Genomic DNA, 20,285 nt, shown 5'->3' with positions numbered 1-20,285 from the left:
TTGATTAAAAAATGTATGAAAATTTCATTACTATGCTTTGAAACAAAATGTTGGTGATGGATAATATAATGCGGTGGTATATTCGTTTTTTATTATATTTTTCATTTGAATTAGTTATTTTACCATGTTTCTTTGCATATATTCATTGAAATTATATGTTGCTTTGATTTAAAAATGTATGACAATGTCATTGCTTTGTTTGATTCAGCATTTGGTGATGGGCCATTTAAGGTAAAGTGTACTATAATATATTTGGTGAATTGGTTTATTTTTTTGACTATATTTTTCATTTTAATTAGTTATTTTACCATGTCCATTTGCATAAATTGTCATTATGTTAGTTTGATTTAGAAATTAGTTGTGATTTATTTAGTGATTGATCAGCTTTGTGTTTAAGGTAACGTATGTAGACCTCCGTAATTGTATATTATTGTCTTTATTATACTTGTTATTTTAACATATTCATTTTGAATAAAATATATATTGGAATGTATACAAACTTGTTATCCATATTTTTGTTTCTTTTTAAAAAACTATTATAATGTATTAACATTACAGTTTGCATACTTTTAGAAAAGTGTGTATGTATTCCCTGTTACAATTAAGGTACAATAATATTGATTACCTTACAGTACTTAATATACCAATGACTAAACTAGTATTTTGTGTTTCTCTGTCTACAGCAAATCATCTGCTATTCTTTCTTAACCCATATAACGGAATTTATAAGTAAAAATGGTTCTATGCAATGATCGTTAAATTCAGCACTATTTACCGAAATACTAAAACATGAAAAGCATACGTTTTAAACAGAGCAGGTTAATCTTCTGTTAAGGTAAATAGCAACAGTCCTACATTTGAATAATAAAACTAACCGGATATAGTATACATTTGCGTGAAGCTATTATGCTAAAAACAAGTAATATAATACAAAACGTATAATTCATTACAATGGATACATAATAATAAAAAATGATATAAACATACTATATTTCGAATACTTCAGACAGCTGAGGCTTGCTACATATTTCCTACGTTTGTTGATTTATTATTGCTAAAGCTTATCATTGTGTATTATAACTTTATAAATCAGCTATCTACAGTTTTACACTTCCCAAGTAAATAAAATAAAATTTAATATATGTTTTATCTCTGTTCCTGATTCGTACATTCGAGAACTTCTGAACTTATCTACGGTTTTACACTTCCCAAGTAAATATAATCAAATAATGTATGTTTTATCTATGTTCCTGATTCGTACATTCGAGAACTTCTGAACTTATCTATGGTTTTACACTTCCCAAGTAAATAAAAACAAATATAATGTATGTTTTATCTCTGCTCCTGATTCGTACATTCGAGACTCATGATTCTGTCACATCGTACAGCATTCAGGGTTAAGATAATTCACGATAAAGTGATCTCTACAGTGAATATTCTATTGGTGGGTCAACTCAATTTAAGGTAGTCGTCTCGGTCACAATGTTTTATTGTTCTTTTTGTTGTGTAGTTTCTTTGTAAACGGTAAAACAAACCAAAACCCCTTTTAAAACCGACTAAATGATGTGATATATAATGCGAGGGTAAGAATGTACATAACCAAAGTGTAGATTTGTATTATTCTTGTTTCTATCGTAAGCATCAAGGTGGTACGTGAGAATGAGAATGGGCTGGACTTTTTTACTTCTTTCTTTTTCGAACAATAACAGAATGATGTGTATGCCCTTCGTTTACTATGCCTACACGTTGTTTTAAGTTCAGGCCTCGCGTGAACATACTGGGTATTGATTCGCCAAGGCAATCGTTTGGAATCCATCCTTCTTTGTTGTCTTTAAGATTTACAGCTCGTACCCAACCTATTGAAATAATAAAAATGTAGAATTAAGTAAAAAACGTATGTTACTTTATTTTAGGTCAATTATATTACAATCGATTGATCGATATATTTATGCTTTCAAGTATATGCCACCGTTGACTACGCTGTCGTACTTACTCTACCTATTTTTCTGTTATGCTTATTTTACAATATACGAACTGTTTCAGAATTTTGTATTTTACAAATAAAACGACATACTGAGAATTCAACGTCACAGCAAGTAATACATTTTAGGCCAATATCCAATTCGTGTGATATGAGAAATAATTAGGTTACCCTACTGTAGGCTATATTATAGCTGTTACTTATGATGATAAATAAAGCATCATTATATACGTACCAGATGTTTTATCAGTCAATTCTACCTCGTCACCAGCCTCCACTTTCAATTCACCTCTGTCACTTCCAAGAAAATGTTTAGCAATCTTGTACTTGGGTCTACCTGCAACATAAGTTTGGGAGGCTTTAGTACGCTGAACTATGAGCGTCAACATAACCATTACCATCCTTTACCTTACTATCCTCAATATACTGCAAACTTAAACGATATTATAATTTTGAGAATGGTTCTTTAAGAAGAATGCTTACTCCATGAAGCATATTGTTCCCCGACGTCACCAGAGGGTCCGGATAAGGTTTTCCGCCAGAATTCGAAACTTCTGCAATATTAAAATAGTTGAAAAGTCTATCAGTGACAAATACTTTAATGACATCTAAAGCAGATTGGCATGACGTTATCATAAATTCATCAGCATATTCTCCCGGTACTTTTAGAGACGATGACCTTCGGGGAAGCTTGGTGTCAAGCGACAGCTGGCTTGCCGAGAAGTTGAAAGCCAGAGGCTAAGAAACAATAGGCTATGTTTATTGTCTATAGACATGGAAATCGTGCCCGTTCCAACATGAAGAGTTTTCAGTAGCATTTAGACATTTATCTATTCACTTTTAATAACATGTTTTAATAGTAAACACGTTTACAGATGACTTCAATGTTGCTAGTATAAGTATTTATCGTACATGACCAAAAAACAACAAACCTGTCTTGCGAAGATTCCCAACAAATATAATACTTCATTCTCTCACATGTATCCTTGTGCATAACAATCAAGAACACATTCATTGGCAAACCGTTCTTCTTTGGTACTTTAAACGGATATGTTTCGCTGGATGGCTTCTCAACTTCAACAAAATTCTTGTTGGCACAATCGATGAGCTTATACTTAACACTAAATATAGGAAATGGTTTCTATGTATAATTTGTTCGTTTTAAATCAAATAAAAACATAACTTCATTCCGTTCCAATGGCAAAATTAAAACACGAATAACTAAATTTTGTCAACCACTTCAACCCAACAGTGGAAGACCCAGCTGATAAAATTTCTTTTCTTATAATAATGTTGCCACTTTTGCTATATTTGAATTGCATTTAACCACCGCACATAACCGTACAGCAGACATGACCTACCTTAAAACTGCTAAACGACTGTGTACAATTTAATTCTGTGTGCTTACCAAATTTTTCTGTCTTTCTTGTATTGTTTTTCGTTGATAAGCATCATCACTCGTTCGAATGTTACCAACTTTACATTCGATTCTAACTTTTTCCAGTCTTTGCCACCTTTTTTCTTGCATGAATACACTATGACGTCATTCCAACTTTCAACCCAGCTCTCATTACTAATAAGTTTCTCTGCCTATAGATAACATCATTTATCATTTTACTAATGAATTTTGAAGCATAATAACTTCATTCACTTTAAATAAAAAATGATGTTTCTACAACTTTATCTTCATTGATAATGACTGTCATATGTTGAACAAGATCACGAGCCCATCTTACCACTTTTTCATCTGGGTTATTACAATATTTCTCAATTGCTTCTTGAAGACTCTTAACACAAAAGTTATAATAAAAGCAATACAATAAAGTGAACATAATGAGGATTGTGCTCAAATACTCGTTAAATAGAAATCAGTTGAAGTGAAAGTGAAAAACATGTTTATACCAAATAAATATAATTTTAGGTTTTGTTTTGTTTGATAAATTTAGTCAACGAGTATATTTTATTTTAAACAATACACTTCTGCCAAGTTTGATCCCTGTTTCGGTTGCGTACATTCGAGAACTATAATGCTTCTCAACTAACGTGGTATATATATAATCGGGAGGCTACTCTTGGTAGTAGCCACTCTTGGTCACTTTCATCAATGCTTTATCTTGCTGGTTTGTTGTAAAGCATTTCTTTGTGTAAATGCCTTTGCATTATAAAAAGAAAATGGGGTTATAGAATTGGGTTGCAAAGTGGTTGGGAGTGTGTCCAGGAAGGTGAAGGTCGAACGATCGTAATAATTTATGGCGCGCCGCCAAGGAAATATTAATAATTATTTTTAAATACAACACTAAATTACAAATACAATTGGAACATATTTATGTACATTTTAAATACCTTATATTAAACTGAACATCGTACATACTATACTATACTATGGTTCAGTCCGTTAAAAAAAGTGTAATAAATAGAAATAAGCCATATGTTATGGCAAGCCTCAGCTGTCTGAAGTATTCAAAATATTATATTATTATATCATTTTTTTATTATATTATATATTGTATTGTAATGAATTATACGTTTTGCATTATATTACTTGGTTTTAGCATTATATTATATCTATTTCTAATATATTATGTGAAAAATGTAACAAATTATTGACTTTTTGTATTATATTATTCGGTTTTGGCATTATATTATGAACATTTACTATTAAATTATTAATAAAATACATTATATTATAATATAATTGTATTATATTAAACCCATTTACCTTACTTTATAACATACAACATTATTATATTATACGGATTCGTTAGTTATATTATTATTTTGTATGATGTTTATTATACGTCACGGCTCATTTCAGTTCTTCTAACTCTTTCTCTCCCTCCCCCTGTTCACTAGCAATCAGCGGCAGAATCTGAATTGTGTGACTGTTGAAGAATAACTATACTACGTACTAGGCCTAGCCTAGGCCTACTAGGGGATCTAGCCTAGACGTAGCTAGTTAGACAAGTGACCAAGGACCACCGGACAGCTACAACTAATACTACAATACAATAATACTACTAATGCAATAACTACCACTGCTAATACTTAGGCCTAGCTAGTAGAGTACTAGGTAGGTTAGCTACTACTAGGCTCTAGGGGGGTTAGGGCGTAGGCCTATGTATGATGTTAACTACTAGGCCTAGGCCTACTAGTACTAGCCTAGGCTAGGCCTAGACTTAAGTTGTAGTAGGCTAGGGCCGGGCCTGCTGCCTTAGGCTAGGCTAGGCTACTACTACTACTACTACTACTACTACTAGGCAGCCAGCCCATGATGGTTACGAGTAAGCCAAAATTTTGGATATAAGTAAACCAAAATTTGGGTACGAGCGAGTTGGCATGGGTACGGGTTGACCTGTATCCTTCTTTCTAGCTAATCGTACTAGGCCTAGGCCTCAAGTAAGTCTACGCTACCCAGTCCGGCTACAATATGGTCTATTTTGTTTTATAGCTTTATTGATAGCTGGGTTCAAATCTGGGTTGGGACGGCTTTTTCTCATTCTAAAACAGAGTTCCTTATCATAATAAAATAATATATGAATTTATTTGTAATAGTACCTAGGCCCTAATTGCCATTGCATTTATTATTATTAATTATATATTATACGGTTACCCCTTAATTATACTATAGTATAATTTCCTTGTTATATTTTACAATATTTTCTTTATAATTCTACAATTTTGTCTTTCACAGCACAAATTTATCATACTGTATTTGTCCAAGCTACTCCAGCTACATGGTATTGCCTTGAGGCTAAACTACACGGTATACTGGCACTACCATCATTCATGGCTCGTCAACCTGGACCACATAAGCACAGTTTCAGTTTCAGTTTATTTACCATTTCAATTTCTGAACATAAGAGATGAACAACTTATATGGATGGATAACCGTAAGAGCGAAGCTCGTTTACCGGTCACCCGTTAGTGCAGTGACATTACGGACAACATAAAGACAGGACAAAGGTGCAATACATAACAAGACATGTGAACACTTGTGTTTGCAACCCCTTGGATAAAATAATATATTTATATAAAGGAGAAAGATAGATATTATAATATTTCTTTTTTATCATACAATACATAGTACCTATTGGTATTATATCTAAAAATACAAAGGCGGCTAACACAGATAGTTCCATATATACAGTACTCTCTTATAAATAGATGTATCTCTCCAATCTACCTAATCTAATAATAGTACTATTAGCATACTACTATACACTTTGTAGACAAGAAGTAAGTTGTATACACCTAGAGGACTTATGGTAGTACAGTCGAACGCCCTCTCACTGGCCCGGTCAACATAATCTATACCTAGATTATTACAGTAATTAAAGTACATTATTACAGAGATTTTTTTTTTTTTTTTTGCAGAAATCAAAGTTATGTGTATAGAAAGCAGTACTCGTATTAAAAACTAAGCAGGTTGTACTCTTGAACGCAAACTGGCAGGATATTTTGAATATTTTTTATTGTTGAAATGAATGGAATCCTAACTTCTTTGCAACAACTGGAGACGAAGACATATTATGACCCTTTTATTTAAATTTATTTGAATAGACCTTCATGTAAATTCATTAAAGGCTATATGTTTGTTTTATATTTTAATATGTGATAGTAGAAAATCATTGTGTATAATGAGGACTAAGAATCTGATATTCACTTGCATTCTCATCTTTTAAAAATTTTATTTATAATGCTGGTAATGAGTTTAAAATTTAATTATATTGACTAGTTTTGATAATCATTATTTCTTTTGTGTAATATAGTTCATATATTATGTATTGAATAAATTGGTAAGGCCCTATACTGTTATTATTTAAGGAAAGTTTATATACACTTATTTTATGCCTACTTAGTATTAATTGTTTATATAAATATTTTGTCTAATTGCCTTGATTTTTTGTATAGGCCAATGGCATCAATGTTTTTCTCAACGCAAATTAGCCTAATAATGCCACATTTAAACACATGATTCATTGATTTCTGATATTCTGTACTTGAGTATGCATTACTAAAATAACCAAGTAGTTAATATATTTCATTTGTAATGTATGTATAAACATTCAGTTTTTTTTCACATTTTTAAATTTAAAAATTATTACAATACCTACCTTTCTGATATTGTTACTATTGTATAATATATTTTGAGGCAGCAATAAAAAAAAATTAAAACAATTAATTTGACTTATACTGTACTATGTTAGTTCAGGATATGAAATGTGTGTGGGCATCTGGTGTGTTGGAGGTTGGTGGTGTGAGGTGTATATTTGTCACTTTAAGACCTAAATTAGATGTTTTCTGAAGAAAAGAAGTAAGAGGATACGCTTTCAAACAATTCCAAGAAGATTCACACAAAAATAATTACTTTCCAATAAAATAGTATAACAGTGTATATTACAGTACATTGAATAAACTCGAGCGGAAAAATAACGCACATAAAAAAACACTCATATTCTTGTCGAAAAGTGCCCTCTATAGTTTTCTATTAATTTATTATTAATAATTATTATTAATTAATGAGTAATATGAACATATTTTTAACATTCAATGCTGGAAACTGGTTCTACTCCTAGTTTCATACCTCCAAATTTCATCAACGTATTCAAAGCACTTCAATATTAAATATCACATTTAACATAAAAAATTCGGGTTTTGGATAGAATTTTGCTTAAAAACATATACAAAAAACATCGATAAAAAATACTTTTCGTATTCAAAAACAGATGATACTTGGTATAAATGTTCACTATAGGTTGCTCTATTTACAGAAACAAAATTGCATTCATGAACGTTTTTTGTTGGTTGTTTTTTCAAAATAGTTATTAGCTTGAAAAAAATGAGTTGGAATTGTATAGTCTTTCATAAGTGTACATTTTGTAAAAACGTAAATTTAAAAAATCAGTGATATGGCTTGATAGTTATTTTTTTTGCAATATGGATGGAGCAACCTATATTGAACATTTATACCAAGTATCAAATGTTTTTGAATACGAAAAGTATTTTTTATCGATGTTTTTTGTATATGTTTTTAAGCAAAATTCTATCAAAACCTGGATTTGTAATGTTAAATGATATTTATTTAAGTGCTTTGAATACGTTGATGAAATTTGGAGGTATGAAACTTTGTTAGGAGTAGAACCAGTTTCCAGCATTGAATGTTAAAAATATGTTCATATTACTCATTAATTAATAATAATTATTAATAAATTAATAGAAAACTAGAGAGGGCACCTTTCGACAAGAAAATGAATGTTTTTTTATGTGCGTTATTTTTCCGCTCGAGTTTATTCAATGTACTGTAATAATTATACACTGTTATACTATTTTATTGGAAAGTAATTATTTTTGTGTGAATCTTCTTGGAGTTGTTTGAAAGCGTATCCTTTTACTTCTTTTCTTCAGAAAACATCTAATTTAGGTCTTAAAGTGACAAATATACACCTCACACCAGATTCTGCCCACACACACTTCATCTCCTGAACTAACATAGTACAGTATAAGTCAAAATAATTGTTTGTTAAAATTTTTTTTTATTGAAAACAATCTGCCTCAAAAAATATCATACAATAGTAACAATATCAGAAAGGTAGGTATTGTAATAATGTTTAAATTTAAAAATGTGAAAAAAAAATGAATGTTTATACATACATTACAAATGAAATATATTAACTACTAGGTTATTTTAGTAATGCATACACAAGTACAGAATATCAGAAATCAATGAATCATGTGTCTAAATGTGGCATTATTAGGCTAATTTGCTTTGAGAAAAACATTGATGCCATTGGCCTATACAAAAAATCAAGGCAATTAGACAAAATATTTATATAAACAATTATACTAATATTGGTAGGCATAAAATAAGTGTATATAAACTTTCCTTAAATAATAACAGTACAGGGCCTTACCAATTTATTTAATACATAATATATGAACTATATTACACAAAAGAAATGTAAATGAATTTATAAGGACATAATTATTATCAAAACTAGTCAATATAATTAAATTTTAAACTCATTACCAGCATTATAAATAAATATTTTAAAAAGATGAGAATGCAAGTGAATATCAGATTCTTAGTCCTCATTATACACAATAATTTTCTACTATTAGTATCACATATTAAAATATAAAACAATCATGTAGCCTTTAATGAATTTACATGGAGGTCTATTCAAATAAATTTAAATAAAAGGGTCATAATATGTCTTCGTCTCCAGTTCGTTGAAAATGAAGTTAGGATTCCATTCATTTCAACAATAAAAAATATTCAAAATATCCTGCCAGTTTGCGTTCAAGAGTACAACCTGCTTAGTTTTTAATACGAGTACTGCTTTCTATACACATAACTTTGATTTCTGCAACAAAAAAAAATCTCTGTAATAATGTACTTTAATTACTGCAATAATCTAGGTATAGATTATGTTGACCGGGCCAGTGAGAGGGCGTTCGACTGTACTACCATAAGTCCTCTAGGTGTATACAACTTACTTCTTGTCTACAAAGTGTATAGTAGTATGCTAATAGTACTATTATTAGATTAGGTAGTTGGGAGTAGATTAGAGAGATACATCTATTTATAAGAGAGTACTGTATATATGGAACTATCTGTGTTAGTTGCGGTTGTATTTTTAGTTATACTGTAATACCAATAGGTACTGTGTATTGGGATGCAATTCAACAGTTATGAATAAAAATAGTCCTATGTACTCTGTATGTTGGAGGAAATAAGCATAAGAGAAAATAAAGCCTTGACCACAGGGTGTAAGTCAGTCACTATTTTGAATCAGTAGTATGACTTCTTAGGATTTAATTAATTTTAAAATTATCATTGTATGATCGAAAAGAAATATTATAATATCTAACTTTCTCCTTTATATAAATATATTATTTTATCCAAGGGGTTGCAAACACAAGTGTTCACATGTATTGCACCTTTGTCCTGTCTTTATGTTGTCCGTAATGTTACTGCACTAACGGGTGACCGGTAAACGAGCTTCGCTCATCCATCCATATAAGTTGTTCATCTCTTATGTTCAGAAATTGAAATGGTAAATAAACTGAAACTGAAACTGTGCTTATGTGGTCCAGGTTGACGAGCCAGGAATGATGGTAGTATACCGTGTAGTTTAGCCTAAAGGCAATACCATGTAGCTGGAGTAGCTTGGACAAATACAGTAGAAATTTATGAGACTTGGTGTGTGATGATTCAGTATGATAAATTTGTGCTGTGAAAGACAAAATTGTAGAATTATGAAGAAAATATTGTAAAATATAACAAGGAAATTATACTATAGTATAATTAAGGGGTAACCGTATAATATATAATAAATAATAATAAATGCAATGGCAATTACTTATATTATGTATACATTACAATATTACAAATAAATTCATATATTATTTTATTATGATAAGGAAATCTGTTTTTGAATGAGAAAAAGCCATCCCAACCCAGATTTGAACCCAGCTATCAATAAAGCTATAAAACAAAATAAACCATATTGTAGCCGGACTGGGTAGCGTAGACTTACTTGAGGCCTAGGCCTAGTACGATTAGCTAGAAGGATACAGGTCAACCCGTACCCATGCCAACTCGCTCGTACCCAAATTTTGGTTTACTTATCCAAAATTTTGGCTTACTCGTACCCATCATGGGCAGACTGCCTAGTAGTAGTAGTAGTAGCCTAGCCTAGCCTAAGGCAGCAGGCCCGGCCCTAGCCTACTACAACTTAAGTCTAGGCCTAGCCTAGTACTAGTAGGCCTAGGCCTAGTTAGTAGTTAACATCATACATACGCCCTAGAGCCTAGTAGTAGCTACCTAGTACTCTACTAGCTAGGCCTAGGTAGTAGCAGTATTAGTTATTGTAGTAGTATTATTGTATTGTAGTATTAGTTGTAGCTGTCCGGTGGTCCTTGGTCACTTGTCTAACTAGCTACGTCTAGGCTAGATCCCCTAGTAGGCCTAGGCCTAGTACGTAGTAAAGATAATTAGTTAATATTCTTCAACAGTCACACAATTCAGATTATCTGCCGCTGATTGTTAGTGAGCAGGGGGAGGGAGAGAAAGAGTTAGAAGAACTGAAATAAGTCGTGACGTATAATAAACATCATACAAAATAATAATATAACTAACGAATCCGTATAATATAATAATGTTGTATGTTATAAAGTAAGGTAAATCCGTTTAATATAATACAATTATATTATAATATAATGTATTTTATTAATAATATAATAGTAAATGTTCATAATATAATGCCAAAACCGAATAATATAATACAAAAAGTCAATAATTTGTTACATTTTTCACATAATATATTAGAAATAGATATAATATAATGCTAAAACCAAGTAATATAATGCAAAACGTATAATTCATTACAATACAATATATAATATAATAAAAAAATGATATAATAATATAATATTTTGAATACTTCAGACAGCTGAGGCTTGCCATATTATGTACTGTATTTTATTATACTGATTACTTGTTTTATTTTTATTCTTGTATATTGATCGTTTTATTTAAGGACTGTGTTTATTGAAAGTATGTAATCATTTTTATCGTATTAAAGTTTTAATTATTGTAATTTTAAGATTTATCCTTTTCGGCTCTCTGTTTTTTTTTTATTATCATTCATCTAATATAAATCTCATTCCACATAGGAGTTAAATTGCAAATCCATTATTATTTAACAATACAGTAGATGGCTATTGAAGATCCAACACCTATGCTACGTGTGCGTTTGTTCTTTTGTGGCAATGGCGGGCCGGTTACATAATAATGTCGCTTCCTTTATGTATAGCGCGAAGCGCATCATGAATGGCGGCTTCTTTCATGTATTTCCCCCCTAAATCAAAGCGGTGGAAATCGCGCTTATTTGGGAGTGTTGACTACAAACTAGTTTATAAGGGGTAACACAGATTGTTTTCTCTAACACTTACCATTTGGTTAAGATATACTGTACTTGATATTACATTGCTGACAAACTTAATTCGTATTTTATAATGGATGGACCAACTGTTGTTAAGAAGGGTAGAGGCCTTAATTTAATATACCGAGGGTTTCAACATTCCAAAGATAAGACGGCAAGAGACGGAAAACAGTATTAGAAATGTATAAAAAAGACATGTTCTGGAAGAGTTCACACCATGGGTGAAGGGGACGCACTTTTTGTTAGTATGGCTACTCCACATAGCCATGAAGTGGACGAAGAGTCTGTTAGCAGAGACGTAGTAAAGGCTGGATTATGTCAACGTGCTGCCGACAACCCAACACAACCACTCCGTCAATTTAACTTATTTTCAAAATGTTCTTAGCCCAATTAGTTAGCGTATTTAATTTAATATATATTCATACAATGTTCTTAACCCAATTAGTTAGCGTATTTAATTTAATATATATTCATACAATGTTCTTAGCCCAATTAGTTAGCGTATTTAATTTAATCTATATTCATACAATGTTCTTAGCCCAATTAGTTAGCGTATTTAATCTATGTTCATACAATGTTCTTAGCCCAATTAGTTAGCGTATTTAATTTAATATATGTTCATACAATGTTCTTAGCCCAATTAGTTAGCGTATTTAATCTATGTTCATACAATGTTCTTAACCCAATTAGTTAGCGTATTTAATCTATGTTCATACAATGTTCTTCACCCAATTAGTTAGCGTATTTAATCTATGTTCATACAATGTTCTTCACCCAATTAGTTAGCGTATTTAATTTAATCTATGTTCATACAATGTTCTTAGCCCAATTAGTTAGCGTATTTAATTTAATCTATGTTCATACAATGTTCTTCACCCAATTAGTTAGCGTATTTAATTTAATCTATGTTCATACAATGTTCTTCACCCAATTAGTTAGCGTATTTAATTTAATCTATGTTCATACAATGTTCTTAACCCAATTAGTTAGCGTATTTAATCTATGTTCATACAATGTTCTTCACCCAATTAGTTAGCGTATTTTTAATCTATCTTCATACAATGTTCTTAGCTCAATTAGTTAGCGTATTTAATTTAATCTATATTCATACAATGTTCTTAGCTCAATTAGTTAGCGTATTTAATTTGTAATCTATGCTCACACAATGTTCTTAGCCCAATTAGTTAGCGTATTTAATTTGTAATCTATGTTCATACAATGTTCTTAGCCCAATTAGTTAGCGTATTTAATTTAAATCTATGTTCATACAATGTTCTTAGCCCAATTAGTTAGCGTATTTAATCTATGTTCATACAATGTTCTTAGCCCAATTAGTTAGCGTATTTAATCTATGTTCATACAATGTTCTTAGCCCAATTAGTTAGCGTATTCAATCTATGTTCATACAATGTTCTTAGCCCAGTTAGTTAGCGTATTTAATCTATGTTCATACAATGTTCTTAGCCCAGTTAGTTAGCGTATTTAATTTAATCTATGTTCATACAATGTTCTTAGCTCAATTAGTTAGCGTATTTAATCTATCTTCATACAATGTTCTTAACCCAATTAGTTGGCGTATTTAATTTAATCTATATTCATACAATGTTCTTAGCTCAATTAGTTAGCGTATTTAATTTAATCTATGTTCATACAATGTTCTTAGCCCAATTAGTTAGCGTAAGCAAAATACATCGCTGTAACTCAAATAACCCAGCTAATCCATAACAATGTATGATATTCTGTTCTTAATCAAACAAACATGGCAGTTTCATTCTTTACTCAACAACTACTTCAACCCGAGTGCTCATCAGTTATTGTACTATTGGACTCACTCCCTATAATACAGAATGCACCTGAGATCTGAAAAGAATAATAATTTGATTATATGCGCCACTCATTGTTAGGGTCACAAGCTACTTTGTTTGTTGAATAATGTATCAGATAATAGAATCTGAATGTCAATTTGCCATGGACTTTACCCCCAACAACACTAACGATGGAGCGGGTTCTCTATAAGAACATTACATTGAAATAATGTAGATTAATATCCTATTTTATTGACTTATTTTACGAAGCCAATAATAATGGAGAGTATTCCTGCTAGTGAGTAAGTACACGATTCGTTGTTGATGTTCATCTTTCATTTTGATCACCTTTCATTAAGATCACCTTTCATTATGACCACCTTTCATTATGATCAAGTTTGATTTTGATCACCTTTGATTTTGATCACTTTTCATTATGATCATCTTTCGTTATGATCACCTTTCATTATGACCACCTTTTATTATGATCACCTTTCATTATGATCACCTTTCATTATGATCACCTTTCATTATGATCACCTTTCATTACGACCACCTTTCATTATGATCACCTTTCATTATGATCACCTTTCATATAATTATGTATGATCTTTATTTATTTATTCTTTATATTGAGTTGCCTCTTCAGTCTAAGACTGTTCTCCCATATGGAACGCCTCCTCTGCCTTCAGTTCACATTTATCATGCAGTACACACCAATCGTCATGCAGTACACACCAATCGCCATGCAGTACACACCAATGGTCATGCAGTACACACCAATGGTCATGCAGTACACACCAATGGTCATGCAGTACACACCAATGGTCATGGAGTACACACCAAACATCATGCAGTACACACCAATCGTCATGCAGTACACACCAAACATCATGCAGTACACACCAATCGTCATGCAGTACACACCAATCATCATGCAGTACACACCAATGGTCATGCAGTACACACCAATGGTCATTCAGTACACACCAATCGTCATGCAGTACACACCAATCTTCATGCAGTCAAATATTGCGTAAATTATACCGTCACCTATCGACAAAATCGAATATCACGTGACGTTTATTAGACGGCTGTAAAACTAAGACTATTTAATCTTCTTTTATGGAATTCAATAATTGCAATGGCCTCCTAGTCGCGCCTATGTCTCGCATAATAAATTATTGTATATATAAATAACAGAGCATTCACAGAGATGTGTAGCGGTTAAAATAAGTACAGTATGTCAAGAATAAAAGAAATCTTAGAGTCGATGGCCTTAGTTTTACAGCCGTCTAATAAACGTCACGTGATATTCGAATTTGTCGATAGGTGGCGGTATAAATTACGCAGTATTTGACTGCATGACGATTGGTGTGTACTGCATGACGATTGGTGTGTACTGCATGACCAATGGATGGTGTGTACTGCATGACCATTGGTGTGTACTGCATGACCATTGGTGTGTACTGCATGACGATTGGTGTGTACTGCATGATGATTGGTGTGTTATACTGAATGATGTTTGGTGTGTACTGAATGATGTTTGGTGTGTACTGCATGACGATTGGTGTGTACTGCATGACGATTGGTGTGTACTGCATGACGATTGGTGTGTACTGCATGATAAATGTGAACTGAAGGCAGAGGAGGCGTTCCATACTCCCAGAGGGCCCAGTGTATTTTATGATGAGTGATGAGTGACAGTGGCTGTGTGTGAACTAGTACACCGGCGTAACCCCATACTCGTCTCGAAAGATGTACTAGGTTATTTAAGTGCACATGAGCTAGATGTGTACATTGGACATATAGTTTAATCCTTATCCGAGAAGACTTGTTCTACCACCAAAACCCTGGAGGGAGTGAGCCTCGAACCCTTGCCGATGTTATGGCTACGTATTACGGTCCCACTGTCTTAATAACCGCTCGGTCACTCACTCGCTCGAGCTATGTCATCCTTTCATTGATAATAACTATAATAATACAACCAACAGGTGCTTAATGATCACCTTTATATTCATCCTTTTCTGACAAGCTTTATGTTTTGTTTACACTTTATTTAACAGCAACAAATTGTGGCAAGCTATTGTTTCAAAGAAATGGCCAGAAGTTGAACGACTGTGTGCATCCGAACCACACCTTGTAAAAACTAAGTTAGATGTAGGTTGTTATTTTATATCAAATGATTAGCCTAAAAAATGTTTTGATTTATACAAATGAAAAAATGTACGTTATTAGGAACAAGGCAATCAAGATTGCCTTGTTTGGATTCAACCTTCACGAATGTTTTGTATTATAACTCTTATGGCAGGCCTGTCTCTGCTGACCGTACATATAGAACGTTAATAATGACAATTTGTGTTATAAATTCCGTGAATTAAAATTAAACTCTAATGAAATTTGATTTATATTGATGTATCAGTACAGCTAAAAATTACTGCAACGTAACCCACGCTCCAGCTTCGTGGCCACGCGTGGCTACGAGGTATAATTGTTTTTGATCACGATCCTACGAACTGCATTGTTTTTTGATCGCGATCCTACGAGAGGCATTGTTTTGCCACGCGTCTATTGTTATGTGTTGTTACAATGATTGAAAATACAGCAGTTACGCCCGATATTTTTTTATTTAGCTTAGCTAGCTATAGGCCCAGAAAAAAAAAAAAATCAACGAAGTACCACACATCCGCTATACGCTATTAAATTCGTACAGAGTGCCAATCTAGCATGCCATGCAGTGTAACTACTTGGCCTATATTACCTGCAAACGGCCCCTTTTTCAGCGGCGGGTAAGGTGATTTGATTTGATTATTTGGGTTAACGATGACCACTCCACTGAGCAAACCTTACCCGCCGCTGAAAAAGAGGCCGTTTTGACCTGGTTTGCCATGTTTATGATATTTCGTGTGCTAATCGAGTCGAATGCAGTTTTAATGATGCACTCTTGGCGTTCCATATCTGTTCGTTTGTTCGTGTCGACACATTCAGTATCAAATGGCGATATTTCTGTATTTTTTCAATCAATTGCTTGCTTGCGAGTATTATATAAGGTATGGTTTAAAGATATTTGGCTATGTTCGGCTTCGGGATGTTATACCACACTTAGGCCTAGGCTAGGCTGTAGGGGTCGTCGGTTTCGTGTTATGGGTCGTCCAATTCTAGGTCGTACGAACCCCCGATCCCCCCCCCCCCCCCTGGTTACGGGCCTGCCTAAAGCTTGGTTCCCACTAGAACGTAACGCAAGGACGTAAACGCAACGCAAGCGTTTTAACCAATGACAAGCGAAGTTATAGACAGTTAGCAATCACAAGCGAATAAGCCATCGCTTGTGATTGGTCAGTTCACTTGCGTTGCGTTACGTCCTTGCGTTGCGTCGCTAGTGGGAACCACGCTTAACGGCACTCGTGCGGCCGGTGAACCTCAGTGAAGTGGGCCACGGCCAACTTTTTGTACCAACATGTTTGATTTGCGTTGTTTTTATCACATGTGATAATGAAATTCGCTCGACCACTGATGTTTCGCGTGTTTTTTTTTTCGCTACCAGTAGTTGGTGCACTCTTTAATGTGGGTCATAGGTTATTTGATTTTATTCAAAGAATATATTATTATTTTAGCGGTGTTGGCTGATTCCTTCGTATAGGGTCATATTTATAATTACTTTTTACGCAATCGTAGTATTATTTTGGGAGATATTGTTTTAAATCAATTTTTCTAGACAAACTCTCGTACGACGAAATGAAACGAAGCATTTTTATCAATATTTTAAATATCTATAGGCTCTGGGCCTAGCCAACAAGGCCTGTAGTAGCTAGGGAAGGCAGGCCTACTCGGGCTTAGCTGTAGGTGTAAAATTCGTCGATCCAAGGTGGGTTATTATATTGGCATTATTCTCTTTTGATAGCTGGTAATAATGGTGTATATTCAAGACCTTCCATCGTAGGCATAGCAAAACAAAGCCGATCGTATTATCGCGATCCAAAAACAATACCTTCCCGTCGTATCGCATGGGAACGCGTAGGAATGCGTGGCAACGCGATAAAAAAAAAATACTTCGTGGAAGCGCGTGGGATCGCGATCAAAAGACAATACTTCGTGGGTTTGGCGATCATAAAACAATGCCCACGCGTAGGCTAGGTTACGCGTGGGAACGAAGCAGTAATTAATAGCTGTACTGAAATAGTAATACATACTATAATCCTCAGTTGAGATATAATTAACTGTTATTTTCCATACAATAATAATGATTTACACAATAGATAGGTAGGCATATTTATTATCAACATCAACATACAATATCATAATATCAAATATAAAACAATTTTTATTCACAACAGTACGCTTTTTTCTGAATGAAATATTTAAGAATAAGGAAAAAGAAAATTATAATTCAAAGGATATTCATAATTCAATAATGATGATGATAGTATATATTTTATGCATAATTATTTATTTTTAATGTCTCTCTTCAAAACAAATTAAAACCTGTACATAATCCATATACGCATTGAGTCACTTTAATGTAATACTATGTATGTTTTTTCTTGTTAGGATAATGACACGTTATTAATGAAAGGTGTGCAGTGGTGTGGTATTCCAGAAAACTTAGTAATTCAGCTGATAGCTCAAGCATCAGATGTTTGCCTGGAATACAGCTCGTCACATTATGTAAGGACAATCATATAGAAAAGTACACAACTATTGCGTATACATTGATTTACCTTGATCTTGGACATCCTCCTTAATCTTGCAAATCATATATGTTTAGTTCCCTTCGTTGTTGGGTCTTTTTTTAATGGAAAAGAAGTAACATACTCTTTCCCAGTGTAGGTTGAACTTCAGAAACAGTAAAAATTCTGTCCTTCCTATCTACAGTGCACAGACATGAAGACAGTTAATTAAAACAAATATGTTGAGTATCGTTATACGTTATGTTATTTTATATTTGACGATTGTTTTATGTAATTTTGTTGTTTGTTCACAGTTGTTTCCTACTATCGTTCATTGCTTATCATACAGAGGGTACTCGATCGCATTGAAACATGTTTTAGAACGAAACAGAAAACACGTGAATACAGGAGAGGTGAGTAGAGTACACATTAATAAAACAATTTGCTTTAAAATACATTTAAAAGGTAGACGATCGACGTTAAATGCTATATGGTTATATAAGATAAGATAATGTGTTAATGTCATGGTCACAAACATATATTCTATGTAAATGCATTTCTATAAGCAAACCAACGTAATAATGTAAATCAGATTTCCTATTATTGTATGTAGTTTAAAGACTGCTTACACACTAGGACGATAACAATCGACGATAAAAAATGAACATAACCCTTTCCTTACATAAAACAAAGGAAACTAAGTTTTCATTCTAGAACTATAAAATAACCATTTATGATTGATCAAATGACGTCATGATCAATAAGAACAATAACATCGTTGTATCGGTACGATATTATTGCTCTTACTAATTAAGACGTCATTTGATTGGACATGATAAATATCATTTTCATCAAAGACAGCATAAATGGTTATTTTATATACAGAATGAAAAATCTTCTAATTTCTTTTGTTTTATGTTTATCTTTTTATCGTCGATCGTTATCGTCCTAGTGTAAATGGACATTTAAGCGATTAAAACTGGATTAATTAAAAATGCAATCATTTTCATGTACGCCTTCCACTCTTCCATCTACTCTCAACCGTTATAAGAGTTTTAAGAGTTCCACAATCGACTGTACAACACCGATGTATCTGATTAATCTCTGCCCGTACCTACAATAGAGACTTTGTACCAAAAAGATTAAAATTATAGGGGTATGTTTTCTTGCGAATAGTTATAGAACACGTTATTGACATTGATTTACTTACTATTTTGCTATTTAATTACAGATATTTAGCGATACACCATTGCATGTTTGACTCTATTCATCGTATTTAACGTACAAGTACGTTGTATCGGTACGATATTATTGCTCTTACTAATCATGACGTCATTTGATTGGACATGAGCAATATTATTTTCGTCAAAGACAGCATAAATGGTTATTTTATATACAGAATGAAAAATCTTCTAATTTCTTTTGTTTATGTTTATCTTTTTATCGTCGATCGTCATCGTTCTAGTGTAAATGGATATTTAAGCGATTAAAACTGGATTAATTAAAAATGCAATCGTTTTCATATACGCCTTCCTCTCTTCCATCTATTCTCAACAGTTATAAGAGCGTTATTGATCCCTAACTGTTCCACAATCCACTGTACAACACCAATGTATCAGATTAATCTCTGCCCGTACGTACAATAGAGAACTAGTGCCGAAAATATTAAAATTATAGGGGTATGTTTTCTTGTGAATAGTTATAGAACACGTTATTGACATTGATTAACTTACTATTTTGCTATTTAATTACAGACTACAGGCTACACACCATTGCATAGTTGTCTCGATGCATCGCATTTAACTTACAAGCAACATCATGATACTGCCATCTGCCTGATGACGTATGGAGCATCGTGTTCAGCAAGACGTTATGTAATCATCAA

The 20,285-nt window shown here is 32.8% G+C and overlaps 2 protein-coding genes across 2 annotated transcripts in view; one reads left to right on the top strand and one right to left on the bottom strand.

Moving 5' to 3' along the window:
* LOC144854564 (uncharacterized) overlaps positions 1-20,285 on the top strand; it is a 79,621-nt gene that overhangs the window by 31,742 nt on the left and 27,594 nt on the right. The window lies entirely within an intron of this gene.
* On the bottom strand, positions 1,351-3,996 carry LOC144854478 (uncharacterized). Its single transcript, XM_078712435.1, has 7 exons — positions 3,958-3,996; positions 3,718-3,768; positions 3,390-3,571; positions 2,914-3,102; positions 2,465-2,535; positions 2,217-2,318; positions 1,351-1,856 (listed from the first exon to the last, which is right to left on the bottom strand). The coding sequence occupies exons 1-7, from the start codon at positions 3,994-3,996 to the stop codon at positions 1,681-1,683; spliced, it is 810 nt and encodes a 269-aa protein (XP_078568561.1). The 3' UTR covers positions 1,351-1,680.

This window comes from Antedon bifida, chromosome 10, assembly GCF_963402885.1.
Source record: "Antedon bifida chromosome 10, ecAntBifi1.1, whole genome shotgun sequence".
Classification (NCBI taxonomy): Eukaryota; Metazoa; Echinodermata; class Crinoidea; order Comatulida; family Antedonidae; genus Antedon; species Antedon bifida.
Note: the sequence above shows the minus strand (reverse complement) of the source record. Positions and strands in the feature narration are given on the sequence as shown.